This window comes from Zootoca vivipara, chromosome 10 (genome assembly GCF_965207765.1).
Source record: "Zootoca vivipara chromosome 10, rZooViv2.hap1.1, whole genome shotgun sequence".
Taxonomy (NCBI): Eukaryota; Metazoa; Chordata; class Lepidosauria; order Squamata; family Lacertidae; genus Zootoca; species Zootoca vivipara.
This window is the reverse complement of record NC_142593.1, coordinates 611,906-624,564: the sequence shown is the minus strand read 5'-3', so window position 1 is coordinate 624,564 and position 12,659 is coordinate 611,906. Positions and strand designations below refer to the sequence as shown.

General features: G+C 41.0%; 2 protein-coding genes across 8 annotated transcripts in view; one reads left to right on the top strand and one right to left on the bottom strand.

Moving 5' to 3' along the window:
- MAMDC2 (MAM domain containing 2) overlaps positions 1–3,482 on the top strand; it is an 82,946-nt gene extending 79,464 nt beyond the window's left edge. For all 7 annotated transcript variants that reach the window (XR_015946239.1, XR_015946240.1, XM_088653334.1 and 4 more), the window contains 2 exons: positions 1,434–1,518; positions 2,470–3,482. Coding sequence is in view for 5 of the 7 variants with exons in the window: in XM_088653334.1 (XP_088509460.1) it covers positions 1,434–1,518; positions 2,470–2,534 (150 nt within the window). In the remaining 2 variants the exon portion in view is untranslated. The remainder of the gene's footprint in view (positions 1–1,433; positions 1,519–2,469) is intronic.
- KLF9 (KLF transcription factor 9) overlaps positions 1–12,659 on the bottom strand; it is a 619,671-nt gene that overhangs the window by 510,315 nt on the left and 96,697 nt on the right. The gene's annotated exons all lie outside the window — the stretch shown is intronic.

Below are 12,659 nucleotides of genomic sequence, written 5' to 3'. Positions count from 1 at the left end.
GTTCTATTTACTCTGATTGATAAATACCTAAACAGGTTCAACTGCAAATTACATGCGGCTTTCGTGGACCTGACCTCCGCTTTTGACTCCATTCCCAGAGATAGACTATGGCAGAAGCTTAGCTACACCAACATAGATAAGAGACTCCTCCTCCTTCTAATGGAAATTCATAATGACATATCGGCCAGAGTAAAATTCGGCCCTCTGGGAGCTCTTTCCGATTCTTTCCCTCTGAATAAAGGGGTCAAACAGGGCTGCCTTTTGGCCCCTTTCCTATTCAATTTCTATATCAATGACATTGTTACAACTAGGAAGGCCCTAAACCAATCTGCCCCCTCCTTACAACAGCTCAAGATCCCCATATTACTCTATGCGGACGACATGGTGATACTTTCATTAACCAAGCAGGGCCTAAACAACATGCTCAGAGGGCTCATGGCATATTGTGACACCAACTCCCTCAAAATCAATTTTGCCAAAACCAAAATTCTTACCTTTGGCACGAATACTCGGAAGTCATTCTGGAATTTTGAGGGCCACCCCATTGAATATTGTTCAGCATTCAAATATTTGGGTATCACCTTTCAGCACAGGCTTAGCTGGTCAGCTCACCTAAATATGACCACCCTGGCCGCCCGCAGAACCATCAAAGCCTTGGAGAAATTCTTCTATGCAAAAGGCGGCCAGCTGGTTCCACCAATTAGAAAAGCATTTATCAGCAAAGTCATCCCGATGTTACTGTATGGGGTTGAAATTTGGGGGTGGAACTTAAAAATTCTACAACGGCTGGAGATTCTACAAAACACTTTTGCACAAAAGATACTGGGTCTCCCCAAGGGCTCGGTTGCTGCACAGTTAAGAACAGAACTGGGCCTCCCCTCCATTGTTGCGAGAGCCCACATTAGAATTATTAGTTTTTATTGTAAACTGATAAATGCCCCAGGTTCCCTATTAGCCAGGCAAGCCTTTTTAACTTGTTCCCATAGCTACCAATGGTCCAAGGGCATTGAGACTATTATTACACGCTACTCCGTAGGTAATGTGACTGGAAGGAATCCAGTGCAAGGGAACTTTTTGTCTTCCTTACAGCACATCCAATAGTCACTGGGGGGTCAGAGAACCCTCCTGAATAACATGGAATGGGAGGTGGGTGCTGAAGTAGGGTGGTGGGGTAGGACGTTTCCCACAATTCAGTAGGATAGTTCCCCCTCCCACATCACAAACCCTCCAGAGAGACTTTTCAGTGGGTACAGAGAGTTGGAGTGGATGGGGAAGTCTATTTGCATGAACTTCTTTGCATTAATTAGGTCCATGACATGATGGCTAAAAAATATTTCAGGTGACTGAAGAATTTCTTCTATATATACTTTTCAAATTATTGGAAACTTTACCTTCAAAAATATTTTAAAAATTGTATTTTTATCTTAATACAGATTATATTTGAAGCAGTTCGTGGAATATCAGTAAGAAGTGACATTGCCATTGATGATATTTTATTTAAGAGAGGACCTTGTAAAGGTAAAATTATATTTACTTTAAGTTCTTCACTTCATTTCTAGTTTTTTTACATTTCCTGGTGATGCAGTGGTGCCTCGCTAGACGAATTTAATTCGTTCCATGGGTCTTTTCTTATAACGAAAAATTCGTCTAGTGAATCCCATAGGAATGCATTGAATTTTTTTTGAATTTTTTTTTGCCCATAGGAATGCATTAATTGAATTTCAATGCATTCCTATGGGAAACCGCGATTCGCTAGATGAATTTTTCGTAAAACGCATTCGTCTAGCGAGACAACCTCCGCTCGAAAAATCTTTCGTTAAGCGGAAATTTTGTTAAGCAGGGCATTCGTTAAGCGAGGCACTACTGTATATGACTATATGAACTACAAATAAAGCAGTACAGTGAGGCAGCTCCTAGTGCAGGCAAACCCAAACTGCGGCCCTCCAGATGTTTTGGCCTACAACTCCCATGATCCCTAGCTAAGAGGACCAGTGGTCAGGGATGCTGGGAATTGTAGTCCAAAACATCTGGAAGGCCAAAGTTTGGGGATGCCTGTCCTAGTGGCACTTGTGTGTTGAATCCATGTAGATGTAAACATACCCTAAACTTGTTGGTGGGGTGCTTCCCCAACCCTTCCAAGCATATTTGGGGGTGCACGACATGGAGGAGAGAGAGGAAAAGTCCTGTTGCACGACTGAACCTCTAAGTCAAATCCCACCCTGATTCTTTTATCAAATGATACCAAATGCTTGAAATTCCACTAGGCCATTATTTGAATGAATTTCATTATTATGGCTGGAATACTATACCCTCTTACCTGGGAGTAAGCTCCTTTAAAGCTGATGTGACTTAATTCCAAATAGACAGGTATAAGTTTGCACTGTGTTTGTTTTTCAAGAGTAGCCCATGTTAAAATGATTACCTATAGAATAATATGCTACTTCAAATATTCTTTTTCTCCACCTCTAGAAACAGGAGAAACCATACTACAATCTTCTGGTTATTCTGCCGATTTTAATGAAATTGAATATTGAGCTCTGCAGAAGCAGATGGAATATCACCTTGTTTATCTACAATAGGAACTGCACAGCCCCCTCCCTGCTCTCAGTTGTAGAGTGATAAATACTGAACTGTTTTGTTATCAATGTGAAGGTATGGCGAGAATTCAGCCTTGCCAATGAAGTTACTGACTCAGGGTTTCCCTCACTTTGTTTTTTATTCTTTTTTGTTTTGCATGTGACATCAGTTATTATAAAGGGCTATTCATTTTGCACAGAGTGTGAAGTAATAGACAAATGTGGTTTTGGTAAACATTTTTGGGCACATAATTACAGAAAGCAAAATTGACAAAATATGTAATTTGTCATTGTGTTAACTAAAACTGCATTCAGTGAATGTATTGTCTTTGGCAAATTATGGATTTAATTTTAGAATTTAGAAAGAATGGAGAAAATACTATTAAAAGCTAGTAATATTCTGTAGGTCAAATGAAATAGTTTTCAATTGTTGTTCAGCAAAACCATTCTCTTCAGGGAACCCATTTATAAAAATATTAAGTATCACATATAAATGATTTGAGTTGGTTTTTTTGTTTTTGGCTATTCCTTGCCAAATAATGATTGTAATGAATCCATTTGTCATTCCAGCAACTAACAGATGAACAGCTGTTAAGGTTCCATTAAAGTATTGATTACAATACATAAACAGTGACCTGCATACATTACAGCAGACTAGAATGCAGGTTTTAAAAAATAAAAAATAGTTTTATAGACTTGTGCAGAATTGTCTTTATCATACTCAGCCACATACAATCTGACTTCCTGTTAGAAATAGATGGTGCATATTTGATTGCTGGATATTTTGTATTTTATACACCCATACATTTCTATGTATGGGTGTGTGTTTTGTGTGTGCATGCACATGTATTTACATCACGTTTTTCTATAATTTGGAACGAGGTAATAAAATACAATTTTAAGTAATTTCTCTGACTCCACTTAAGTGACTAGAAGTGCCTAAAAATTCTTTTCAAACCTCACCCATGCACTGGTAACTTCCAGATCAGACTACTACAATAGATGGCTTTTGAAAAAACAATAATCTGGAAAATATAGCTAGCTCAGTGTGTGGCAGCTACTTTATTAACTAGGGTTTGTTGCAATGAATACAGTCGTACCATGGAGGTTGAACAGAATCTACTCTGGAAGTCCGTTTGACTTCCAAAACATTCGAAAACCGAAGCGCAGCTTCTGATTGGCTGCAGGAAGCTCCTGCAGCCAATTGGAAGCCACGTTGGACATTCGGCTTCCCAAAATAGTTCACAAACCAGAACAGTCACTTTGGGACTGCGGCGTTCGGGAGCCAAAACATTTGAGAACTAAGCTGTTCCAAAACCAAGGTACGACTGTACTTCCGTTTCAAGAACTTCACAGGCTTCCAGTTGGTTTGCAGGTATAAATCAAACTGTTGCTGTAAACTGTTCTAGGAACACAAGACCAGTTATTCCTATGCTTCCCCATGCTTCTCCATGTTCCGAGACTGTAATGATCACTGCAGGGATTGGGTTTGGATTGGCAGGCTCTGATGAAGAATGAATAAATGGGGTGGGAGGAGGCACTAAATGGTGGGAACTTGGATTAGAGAGGGGAAACTCCCATTTCTTCCTCAATTTAAGCAACATTTGAAAGGGGAGCAGGAATGTCAGCTCTATCCCCCCTTCCTGCGGAAAGGGCTCAGTAGACTCTCGGGGAAGGCTTTGAGCAGTGGGAAGTGGGGGGAAGCAACAACTGAGTAGGAAGCAAGATGGTGCCACCTTTACAGATGGAGCAGAGCAGACACCCCCCCCCCTCCAATGGAGTACAGGCAATTCTCGTTTTGCACGGGGCTACATTCCGGACCCCCCACACACATCAGCAGGGCCCACATAAAGCCTTCCGCCCTTTTAGTAAAATTTTAAGTCGCTTCTGGCTTGGATGCCATGAGCAATCACGCATCCATTGGCCACAGCATGTATGCATTTGCAATCCTGACATTCCCACAAGCAAGAATGCCACACCTTGTCTTTAACTTTTCAAACACCTTCATCACTTCCATCCCACTTACCTCGATGGAAGTAAGATCTGCTCGCATGCTTTTGTGGTGGGAGCCTGGGATGACTGAAGGCCCTGCTCTGATGGGAAACACGTCACATTTTAAGATCATACCTATTCCAGTGTAACCAGGAGAGTAACACAGCAAAGCTTCAGGATCTTCACCTTTTTCTGTTGTCAGCCATTTCAGAATTGATGGTGAATAAAACTCCTTGCCCACACAGTTCAAAGTGAAGTGTTTCATAGCCTCAAGTCAACAAGACAGTTATTTACACAATATACATAGTTAGGAGATGCTGGTGCGTCAGAGACTACACACTAACTAAATAAATACAGCAGAACTTTCCTAACTTTTCATGTTGGTGACACACTTTTTAGACATGCATCATTTCGCAACACAGTAATTCAGATTTACTAGCAAACCAAAGGTTAAACTAACCCTTTTCCAGCCCCAGGAGGAACATGGGGAGCATTTGCAGCCGACACAGTAAGGAGTCCTGACACAGTTTGGAAAGCTCTGAAGTACAGTAACCTGGTCTTAAAAAGTTGTGGTAAAAATGGTAAAGAGACTCAAACTGGAGAGAGATCCATACAAAACTGCTAGATGCTGCTGGTTATATGTAAGACACATACAGACACACACTTTGGGTAAGAAAGTGGGGGTGGGGGATGAGTCATGCCAGAAGCCTGTGGCCTTGAGCTGTTTCAAGAGACCCACCCCAGATGGTATCCTAATCCTGAACAGAAATCAGACATGGGGCACTTCCGGTTCGCCGCACGAGTGAGAAGGCGCAGAAGCCTCGAGCTCCGAGGCTTCTGGCTACTGTGGAGGGGGGGGAATCCGCGGATCCCTGTTAAACCCCGGGTTGAGCTTTCTGGGGGCTTTCTGCCTGGCGCTGCTCCTCAATGTGACTCCTTCGCTGCCCAGGGAGCTCGGCAGAGTCCCTGAGAGTCAGCGGGGTGGCAGTCGCGGGAGCCATTTTGGGCATTGTCACCACCTCCAGCAGCGAAGCCCTGAGCCTTCAGCCAGCTAGAGGCGGATGCCTTCCGAAAATCATTGGATTTGGACAAGAACTCTACGTGAGTGAAAATTTTGATTGGCATTATTGATTAATTGGACACGGTGGGAGACTCCAAAATTCGGAAGTCGGTCTCCTGCATTGCTTTGCAACGACGCAGTAATTTGATCTCCAACAGGAGGAGCGAGAGGAAGTAATTAATTTGCCAGAAATTTGACATTTAAAAACCTCCAGGAGACTGGATCCCGGTTCCTGGAGTGATCGGCAAATGGATTTATAATTATTGAAATCATGATTGGACTACGTTATGTATTTGGATTAAGGATTTAACCAGAACTGGACTTAAAATGGCTTTCATTGTGGAATTTGACTCCTGCAATATCCGGTCTTCCTATCTTCTGCTTTCCCACGGGGTCTGAGAGGCAAGGACAATGGCAGCCACAACATCAACACAATACTTTTACTATCAACAGATTTACTTGGTACTTTTGAATATTAAAGACACATTGGACAAGAACAATTTGCAATTGAAACAAACTAGTAAAAGATTGGATGACTTAAGCGGTGATACAAAAAGTGACGAGGAAAGAGAAGAGCCCAGTTCCGAGGATCCAGAGGAAGAATTCCAAACATTCGATAATAAAGTCAATTTTGAAGCATTTCAAGACTGCAAAGAAGAGGAGAAAGAGGGAGGGCAAAATGCTCCGCAAGTGGGAGATGTGGGGCAAATTCAGGACTTGAAAAAAGAACTCCTCAAGGGAGACCCAGGGGGCTCTCCTGCCAACCCAGTGAGAGAGGGGGGGCAGGGAAACCGCTGGGGAAAAAAGGATGGAAGAAGGGTGTTGGGAAGTAACAAGAGGGGGGAAACAACAGGTTGGTTTTAAAAAACATGACTGGAAGTTTGCGGAAAGGGTAGGTGTGGGATAAAAAGATAAAATCATGTGTTTACAGGCTGGATTGCACGGAAAGTCCGACACTGGTACGAATTAGGGAATTTGCTGAGACACCTGGGTAACTGGGGTCCAGGAGAAGGGGGGAGAACAAGGTAATAAAAGGGAATTCATTTCTGGTAAAAATTTAAGTTTGGGGAATTATCAATTAGATTTGTATGTATATTAAAAATGAGATATTAGAAAATCTTAAAGGTGATAAGTAGAAAGGAAATTCAATTAGATTATAAAAGAATTGTTATTCTGTGAAAACTGCTCTGTAAGGAATGGAAATAAGGAACCAATGAGGGGGGAACCGGGGGAGTCCAAATGAATTGATGAAGATATAAGATTATTGGGCATTATTATACTTTCTTTTTTCTCTCTCTTTGCTGTTGATGTTTTTTGTTTGTTTGTTGTTCTTTTTGCTTTTGCTTTTTTTGTGCTTATTATTTTTTAATTTTTTTGCTTTTTGTATTTTATGTGTAAAATGAATAAAGATGATTTTTTTTTTAAAAAAAAGGAAGAAATCAGACATGGGGCAAGGCAACACAAGAGGCAAACTAAAGCATTCCATCAATGGTGTCTGAAATTTTTTACACATCACTTGGGAAGACAGGCGAACTAATATCAGTGTACTGGAAGAAGCAAAGATCACCAGGGTTGAAGCAATGATTCTTCAACATCAACTTTGTTGGACTGGACATGTTGTGCGGATGCCTGATGATCGTCTTCCAAAGCAACTACTCTATTCTGAACTTAAAAATGGAAAGCGTAATGCTGGTGGTCAACAAAAGAGGTTTAAAGCCTGTCTCAAGGCAAATATAAAAAAATGTACCAGTAGTATAAACACCAACAACTGGGAAATACTGGCCTGTGAGCGCTCCAATTGGAGAATAGACTTTTATCAAAGGTGTCATGGGCTTTGAAGACACTCTAACTCAGGATGCAAGGGAGAAACATGCTAATAGGAAGGCACACTTGGCAAATCCACACCGTGATCAACTGTCCGGAAAAAAATGTCCCCACTGTGGATGGACATGTGGGTCCAGAATTGCCTCCACAGTCACTTATGGACTCACTTTTGGAAACTGTATTTATGGAAGATAATCTTACTCAGCTACGAGTGATCACCAAAGAAGAACAAGAAGTGCAATTAACACCAACATTTCATAGAATCCTAGAGTTGGAAGAGACCACAAGGGCCATCCAGTCCAACCCCCTGCCAAGCAGGAAACACCATCAAAGCATTCCTGACATATGCCTGTCAAGCCTCTGCTTAAAGACCTCCAAAGAAGGAGACTCCACCACACTCCTTGGCAGCAAATTCCACTGCCGAACAGTAAATTTAAATTCACTAACAGAAACGAGGGAAACAGGGTTTATTCTGTAATGGTACCACAACTGCCTGGCCTTCTCTCTCCTTTCTTTTAGATTGCAGGTGAAAACAATCTGGTTTAGAAGTACCTTTTAAAGGAAGAGGAGGACAAATGGTTCAAGGAAGTGATTTGTTACTTGGAATTAAATATATTTTGTTAGGTGGTCTTCAGTGTTATAGAAGCAGAAGAGAAGGCAACTCACACAATCAAATTCTTATTCTCCCTCCATCTGTATCTCCCCTCTTAAATCTCTCTGTGTCATAGGACAGAGAAATCTTGGAGAAGTGCAAGGGTATGATCTGTTGAGTGAGCTTGTAATCTATTTCCACAACATTAAAATTTATGAATAAATAAATGCATTGCTTAGTTGTAAAAAAAACCCAACCACTCAAGGTTGTTTACAAAAAAATACAATGAAATTATCACTAAGGAATATCAACAACAATAATTGAAGAAAATCCAAAAATTAAAATAAAAAGACTGAAAAGAAATTAAAACCCACTGGATCCTAGGGCAGAGTAGTAAAAATTACATGAAATTACCTAACCACCATCCAACCAAAAAAAAAAAAAAAGGAACAGCAGCTGCCATTGCCTAATCATTCAACTTTCCCTTCCATTTGACCAATCCTCAGGATTGGGCTTAGAAGATGACAGCAGGCAAGTGGACAAAGACAGTGTGAGAAAGGAGTTGGGGTCCCCTTAGGGCAAGAAACCCTCCCCGGAGTTAGATAATCAAAGTAATTATTGGCCATTTGCCAATCTCCCCTTCTCGTACAAGGTTTTTGAGCAAGTGGTCGCAGAGCAGATCCACAAGCTATTGAAAGAAACTGGTTTGCTAGATCAATGCCAGTCTGGGTTAGGCTTGGTTTTGGCACAGAAATGTCTTTGGTCACCTTGTATGATGACCTTTGTTAGGAGAGAGAGGGTAAGTAAAGTTGGTAATGATTCATTGGGCGAAAGATATAGGATATAATATCATGTCAGATGATTGGGGAAAAATATGGAAAGAAGGAATGAAATTTACAGCATGTACTGCATTAAAAGAGGATGTTTTAAAAATGATGTATGGATGGTACATTACACCGGTTAAATTAGCAAAAATATATAAAGTTGATAACAAATGTTGGAAATGTAAGGATAAGGAAGGTACCTTTTATCACATGTGGTGGGAGTGTAAGAAAGTGAAAGGCTTTTGGGATATGATATATAACGAACTTAAGAAAATGTTGAAATATACATTTGTTAAAAAAAACAGAAGCCTTTTTATTAGGAATTACAGGTATTGGAATTAAGAAGCAAGATATAAAACTTTTCCAATATGCAGTAACGGCAGCAAGAATATTAATTGCACAAAAATGGAAACAAGAAGAATTACTGACAAAAGAAGAATGGACAGTGAAATCGATGGAGTATGCGGAATTGGATGACGGGAAGAATCTGAGAACAGCGGGACCAGAAGTTCATCAAAGATTGGACTAAATTTACAGATTATCTGAAAGACAGTTGCACTCAATGTACTACGCTGGCAGGATTGCAAGAAGCTTCGTAAGTTATAGGGAAAAAGTCATTGTAATTTAGATCTCAGTGATAATTTTTTGTTAAAATTTAATTCAATGATTGATAAGTGAGGTATAGATGTTAGAATAAATGTTAGAAAATAATTAGAAGGGGTGGACGGAAGTCAAGGCTTTAAAAAGCCAAAAGGATAAAATGTGAAAAGTAATTAGTTGAATATGACCAATGTATCATTAAAAATCAATAAAATATTATATGGCAAAAAAAGGAGAGACAGGGTAAATAGGTCCTTGTTAATTCACAACCTCTCAGCAGCTTTTGATACCATCAACCATTGTATCAAACTGTCCAAGCTGTCCGAGTTAGCAACACGAGGATGGGCCTTTTCTGTGGTGGCTCCCCACTTGTGGAACGCTCTGCCCAGGGAGGCTCAGGCAAAAACATTCCTCTTCTCCAGGCCTTTGCCTAATTAAACAATCTTTGGGCTTTTAAACTGGAGGGTTGGGATTGTTTTTGTTTGTTACCATGGTATGTATTTTTATACTGTAATCCGCCCTGTGATCCTCAGATGAAGGGCAGTATAGAAATTTAATAATAGTAATTATTCTTATCTTAGGCAAGACCCCTCGGGATCTGAAACGGAAGATGCTCCTGAGAAAATAGTTTCTAGAATCTACATTGAAAGCAGTAGTGGGCCAAGACTTTATGAGAGTTCCCTTGCCTCCTGCTTAGGTTTGTGCTCCTGCAGCTGAAGTGGGACCCAGTATATACAGCAAGTGGGGAAAGGTCAGCCACAATGGGGAGCGGGAACATGACTGTAGTGCGAGATGTGGTAACTCTTTTCTCATCCAGTCCCCCTTAACAGTTTTGCTGCACTGCTGAGTTTTATAGTTTATTTTTTATTTATGTACTTGCTGCCATTTTGCCAAGGAATTCAAAGTTGTTTACAATTTAAACATTCTAAAATACATACTCTCCCACACTAACCCACAATAAAGCAGTATTTGCTCAGGCAAATATTGCTTTTTTTCAGGAGCTGAAGGCAAGAACTCTAAGGCCTGGGCTCCTCTTACTTCCAACGGTCACTCATTTACTGGTTTTGGGTGGCATCACTGGTCATGTCTCAGCACCTATTCAAGAGAACAATTCCTATCTCTTGTATTGCTTGACAAAAGGAGGCTGGTAGGACACAGAGAACCATTACTGCTGCTTATCTATAGTAAATCATTCAGTAAGCTGGTTGTCTGTATCATCTTACAAAGTCAGATGTAAAATGGTCAGGCTTCCAAGTCACCATCGTAACTCCAAAGGCCGATGCTCGAATCACAGGCACCATTATCCGGAGTACTACTGAACTCAACAGGACTTACTTTTAAGTAGCTAAATATACATAGGATTGTGCCGTAAGCTACAATATTTTGAATTAAGGCTTCCGGTTCAGCGCCAGCGCCGATCGGCGGGGTCCCGTCTCGTTTCCGAGACGGCCCGTCTCTGCTAGGAGTGGGGAGGGCAGCGAGAGCGACGCTGCGCCCCTTAGAACCTCGGGAAGAGCGTCCTGGGGGCGATTTTGCTCGGCAGAGCCCCAATCCGGACTCCCCAACTCTCCGGCAAGCTCTAATAAGAGCTCCGGAGCGAGGAGGGTAGAAGTCGCGGGGGCCATCTTGAGCGACAACGTTACCCTAGCGGAGAGAAGCTTCAAGCCGAAGGCGGAGAGCGCTGGATTCTTCTGAAAAAAAGATTGGAAATAAGAGTGTAAGTAATCTCACGATTTGGATTATAAAATAATTTGGATTTGGGAGAGAGGGGAAAAAAGAGGAAGCCACCCCACCCCCCACCGGCAACTTAAGAGACAGTAAATAGAAACCCGAAGCCGTAAATAGAAGATTTCAATTTAAAAGGTTCCCTCAAAGGCATCAAAGAGGACCTCCCCTAGATGCAGGGTAAAAGGGGAGAAAGACTGTGGTTGTGAATACCCTGCAGAAAGAGGTTAAGATCAAGAAAGACCTTTCTTTTCCCCGGGAGCCGGCAGCCCAGACAACCCAGTGAGCTGATCAGGATCTATAAGTGGAATTTTATTTTTATTTCTATTTTTGGACTTTTTGGAAATCCTTTTTTTGGTTTATATGCTTTTGAAATGTGAGTTTGAACTTTATCTTTAATAAGACTTGGAGAATGCAGCCAGCTTGTTAAAATGGAGTCGAGAAAATAAACTGTGACCATTTTCCACCCCATGTGACAAGTTTTGACCTTGACAGGATTGAACTATGTCAACAAAAAGGTATTCGCCTGAGTTCCAGCGGACTGTTTTGACCTTAATGTGGGAAGTAAGAATAGAACTATGTCAAGAGGAGACACAACAGCAAGAGTTAAAGCAACAATTCCAGATGGTGATGGTAGAATATGACTTCTTAGAGGATGAAGCTATTGAAATTGAGGAAGACGAGTGTGAGAATGACAGTGATAGTGACAGTGATTTGGAGGATTTTGACAATGATGGGGACTGTGATTTGGAACGAAAAGATGAAAATGAGGACTGTGACAATATAATACAAAATGAAGCTCACCACGAAAAAAAAGATGATTTTACTCTACAAAAAGTCAGATGGAGTGCCCCTCCTTTGAAGGGGGTACGATTGGATTTACTGGAACTCCAGAATGCCCACAGGGAAGAGGAAAAAAATAAGCAGAGAAGAGAAGAAACTCAGGGGTGCTGTAGGGAGGCCTGGATGGCAAAAAACTGTAAAAAGGGGGTGGGGTGAAGGGAAAGTGAAGTTGTGATTAATAGGATGGATTACTAGGATTAAAACTGGACTGCTGACTACGGAACTTGCTGGATTGGGGGGTTGTAGCCGGAAATCGGGGATGAAAGGTTAGATTGGGAATAGTTATAGTTTTAAAAGTGAATTGATTTTGGAAAAAGGTGAAAATATGGAGGCTTATAGAGGGGGTAAAAATTAGGCACGGGAAGAAAAAATGGGAGTTTGATTTTTCAGTGATTTGGATATTAGGTGAAAATGATAATAGCCAAGGTTTAAAGTAGTATAAGGTATAAAGGTAATTATCTTATAGAATAAGAAACTGTTGAAGAGGATAAAAAAGGGATGAAAACCGGGGAAGGGGGGAGGTTGGGGAAGCCCACAAAATATGGTTTATCAATTATGAATGGAAAAAAGATTATTTTTGTTTTGTTTTGTTTTTCCTTTTTTGTCTTTTTTTTTCTTTCTCT